Source organism: Palaemon carinicauda, chromosome 22 (genome assembly GCF_036898095.1).
Source record: "Palaemon carinicauda isolate YSFRI2023 chromosome 22, ASM3689809v2, whole genome shotgun sequence".
NCBI lineage: Eukaryota > Metazoa > Arthropoda > Malacostraca > Decapoda > Palaemonidae > Palaemon > Palaemon carinicauda.
The window spans coordinates 46,132,077-46,136,555 of NC_090746.1; the positions used below are offsets into that span (position 1 = coordinate 46,132,077).

The 4,479-nt window shown below is 41.3% G+C and overlaps 1 protein-coding gene across 1 annotated transcript; it reads right to left on the minus strand.

Annotated features, from left to right (window-relative positions):
• Positions 1 to 2,049: 2,049 nt before the first annotated feature.
• Positions 2,050 to 4,037, minus strand: LOC137615865 (uncharacterized). Its single transcript, XM_068345554.1, has 3 exons — positions 3,539 to 4,037; positions 3,097 to 3,439; positions 2,050 to 2,899 (listed from the first exon to the last, which is right to left on the minus strand). Exons 1-3 carry the CDS (start codon positions 4,035 to 4,037, stop codon positions 2,050 to 2,052), a joined length of 1,692 nt encoding a protein of 563 aa, XP_068201655.1.
• Between the last annotated feature and the right edge of the window lie 442 nt (positions 4,038 to 4,479).

Consider the following 4,479-nt stretch of genomic DNA (forward strand, 5'->3'; position numbering starts at 1 on the left):
ACCTGGACTCAGTCTCCCAACATGCCTCCTCACGAGCTATCAAGCTCCCCACACAGCTGCACTGACGAAAAGACGTGCTGCAGAGGTGCCCCTCCTGCGTCCGCTCGACCGGGAACAAATCCTGGACAACAGCCTGAGCCCGCAGGAAGTCCACACCCAACACTAGCCAAGTCAAGGCTGAAAAGCTCAGATACACCGTGGGTGGCAGTTTCTGCGCAAACAACCCCAAAGGTAATTCTGAAGATCCAAGATGAGGTAATCCAAATAACAGCTGTGGTATAAAGGTGTGGGAGGCATACAAGTCTAGCCCGAACTGTCTTTGTCCTTCTCTCCTGGCAAGGAAGAAAACATTCTCCCCTATGACGACAGCATAAACAAACTGACGGAGAAACTGCTAGTTAAAACTCCATAATCCTTGGCAGCTTTGATAAAGAATACAACAGGTGGCGTTAGTAATACATATCATAATTCTTACTACAATACCGGAGAGGGGGCCAACAAATGTCTCTGGCAAAACTGCCTTAGAATTTAAGATTATTACGGTAATACCTAATACCTTCCTCCCCGAAGAAAAAAAAAAATTTTTTTTTTGCATCATAATACAACAAACAACAACTAAAAAGAATTTTTTTTTTTTAGATTGGAGACCTGAGAAAAAAAAAAAAAAAAAAACCTAAAGACTATACAAGTTAGATACAAAGAATTCATAAACAGCAATGATAAACCCCTGAAACAGAATGCCAGTTAGTCATAACACACAAACCAAATTTGCAAACTAACCAAAGAGTTCATAACAAAAATGACAATCACCTGACATAAAATTACCGTTAGCCTAAAACCTAACATACCAACGCAATTTGAGAAAACGAACTTGGCAGTGCATGAGGAGGGGTAGGCAAAACATGTTTAATTAGACCTGGATAGAGCATCAGGAATCTTATTTTCCGATCCTTTCACGTGTTTAATTACTAGATTAAACTCCTGTAGGAAAAGCGCCCATCGCAAAATCCTTTGGTTAGCCCCTTTCATCCGTTCGATGAACACCAACGGGTTCTAATCTGTCCAGATTTCCACTGGAAAAGAAAAATTAGTTACATAGGGTTTAAAATAATTCAAACTTCGGACCAAAGCAAGAGCTTCTTTTCCGATTATTGAATACCGCCTCTCAGCTGCCAACAACTTTTTGCTGAAGTAAGACACTGGATGAACTTCACCATGTTCTTTCCATTGGAAAAGAACACCTCCTATACCCACATCACAGCATCGACAGCAATGATAAATGGCTTGTGATAATCGGGGGCAGTTAAAATAGGATTAGTCACCAATACCGACTTAAGTTGATTAAAAGCCCTCTCACACTGGTCAGATCATAAGAATTTTTTTCCCTTTTCTAACATACTAGTAAGAGGCTGACCCAGATCAGAGTAATTACGGACAAACCGGCGGTGATACCCTGTCATGCCCAACACTTCTTACATCTCTAATATTAACAGGTCTTTTTAAACTTACAATAGCCTCGAGATTAGCTTGCTTTGGAGCCACCTGACCCAAACCAACATCGTGACCTAAATAACAAACCATGGCCTGCCCTATTTCACACTTGGCCAAATTAATTACAAGGCCAGCACGCCTTAGAGCTTCAAAAACCTTTCGAAGCCTTACTATATGGGTATGCCAGTCATCACTACAGATCACCAGATCGTCAATATAAATTTCAGTTCCTTCCAGACCGCAAATAACCCTATTCATTAGCCTCTGGAAAGAGCAAGCAGCATTCTTCATGCCAAAGGGCATAACCTTACATTTGTAAAGTCTGAAAGGAGTGACAAAGGCAGATATATCACGCGCACGATCGGACAAAGGAACCTGCCAGTACCCTTTCAACAAATCTAATTTAGTTATAAACTTGGCAGACCCTATCCGATCCAGACAGTCATCAATACAGGGTAATGGAAACGAATCATCTTTGGTGTGGGCATTCACCTTCCGATAATCCACACACATACGGAAATTACCATCACCCTTTTTTACCAGTACTACAGGAGAACTCTAGGGACTCACTGATGGCTGAATAAGGTCATGCCTCAACATATAACTAATCTCCTTACGGACCAAATCCAATTTTACCGAATTCAGACGGTAAGGACTCTGTTTAACAGGGGAAGCACCCCCCACATCAACATCATGGCTCAAAACCTGAGTTCTACCTGGGGCATCCTGAATCAGTTCTGGAAAAGAATGGATTAACTTTAGCACTTCTTTTCTTTGGTTAATATTTAAATGATCTAAATTACCTGTCAATAGTTCTAAATTTTGCATGTTTTCCCCTAATGCATCCGATGTGACCTGACACGCTAAATCATCGGACTCCTCCGGAGGTACATCAATTACCACTAACACCGGTTCACGTAAGATAGCTAAGGGATCGCCCCTTTTACTCACATAAGGTTTTAAACGATTAATATGAAAAACTTTACATTTACGACTCGAACCAGGAGACTCCACTTCATAATTAACATTAGACAACTTCCTCAGAACCTTCCAAGGACCCTCATACCTCGGCTCGAGAAAACAGTCTGGTTCCATACTCAGTACTAACACTAATTCTCCAGGTTCGAATTTAACCTTTTTATCAAAATTTTCCTTCATTCGAGATTGAGATTGTTTCAAATTCTCCCTAGCAAATTTCCATGCACTCATCATCCTAGACCTTAAGTCTTCCCCCAATCCTCCAACTTTTCCTTCCCCCTTTTGGCTGGATTTTAACACTTCAAACATAATTTCCAATGGTCCTCGAACTTTGTGCCCAAATACCAACTCAAAAGGAGCTACACCTGTGGAAGAATTAGGATGACTTCTAATGGCGAAGAGGGCAAAAGGAAGGGCTTTGTCCCACTCGCTACCAGAGACATAACAATGTTTTTTTTTAGTACTGATTTTAGGGTTTGATGAAACCTTTCCACCAAACCCTGACTCTCCGGATGATAAGGTACGCTGGTATTGTGCTGAATGGCCAGTTCAGCACACTTACCCCTAAATACCTTACTCGTGAAATTCGTCCCACAGTCGGTCTGAATTACACGAGTGAGACCATACCTAGAGAAGAAGTCAATTAATTTTTCAAAAACATTTATAGAAGTAATACGCCTCATAGGTATAGCTTCAGGAAAACGTGACGCTCTATCCATAATAGTTAATAAATATACAAAACCCGTTTTAGTCTTGGGGAAAGGACCTACCACATCAATAACCAACTCTGAAAAAGGTTCTCCTATGGCCGGTATAGGATGTAACGGGGCTTTAGGAATACACTGGTTCGGCTTCCCCATGACTTGACAGGTTTCGCACTCTCGGATGAACTGTTTTACACACATTTTCATTCCAGGCCACCAGAAGTGTCTAGCCAAACTGTGGAAAGTTTTCAACATTCCCAAATGACCTGAAAAAAAAAAATTTGTGTGAGCCAATTCCAACATAGATTTTCTGAACTAAACTGGCACAACTATCTGTTCAGTACGAATAACTTTATTTGCCTCACCAGTGGCGGGACGACTAAACCTGTATAATAGACCTTCTACAATCCCAAACCTAGGCTTAGTTAGATCATCAACATCACCCAACTCAAAATTGAATTCGTCTTTCTGAGCTTTAATGAAAGCAGCTCGGTCAAGGTTAAAAGGATTAACTACATCACTTCCACTACTTTCTACTGACCCGGGCCTTTCTACATCTAACTCTATACTACTTAATAATAAGTCATCATCATTATCTCCATCAAGTAAATTAGCAGCTCTTGCTGCGAACCAAGTAGTTATAGCTACAGGACAGGCATTAACCAACAATATGGGGAACAGCTCCCGACCTGCCCCATCCAGCATGTCATTCCCCAGGATACCATCTATTCTAGGGATAGGCAAACTATCCACCACAGCCAATTCCGTTATTTGACTGTATCCTGGAAAGGACAAGTGGACATTAATCAACGGAGCCGACACAACTGAGTCTGGGAAACCTCCCAACACTACAAAATTCCCCATATAATCAATATCACTACTTAAAGTAGTTTTTACAACCAACGACCGGGCAGAACCGGTGTCCCTAAGAAATTTAACCTGGACAACACGGTTATCATAAATCAACTTGCCAGGCCATACATATTTGTCAAACTCAAGTCATGCTTGAGCATTAGGAGCATTTAGGAACATTCTGAACATTAGGACTTACACTACTACTGTCTACTACAGATCTGTCTACAGTACTACTATCTACATTAGACCTATCAGGAATTATAGCTACAGGACTTTGACCATTACGGTGCAGGTAACGTTGACGAGCATGGCATTGGCTTTGGAAATGTCCTGGTTTGTTACACCAATAGCAAGTTCCTCGACGACCTGAACCTCTGTTTTCCTGATTATTAGGCCCGGTATTACATACATTAGGGTAACTTCTATTGACAAAAACTCTGGGGGTAGGAGA

Excerpts from the sequence above, each read along its gene's own strand:
- LOC137615865 (XM_068345554.1), bottom strand. The coding sequence starts at position 4,037 with ATGGGGAATTTTGTAGTGTTGGGAGGTTTCCCAGACTCAGTTGTGTCG. Across the intron at positions 3,440-3,538 it reads GTTTAGTCGTCCCGCCACTG|GTCATTTGGGAATGTTGAAA; the intron begins GTGAGGCAAATA and ends TTTTTTTTTCAG. Across the intron at positions 2,900-3,096 it reads TTAATTGACTTCTTCTCTAG|CGAGTGGGACAAAGCCCTTC; the intron begins GTATGGTCTCAC and ends TGTCTCTGGTAG.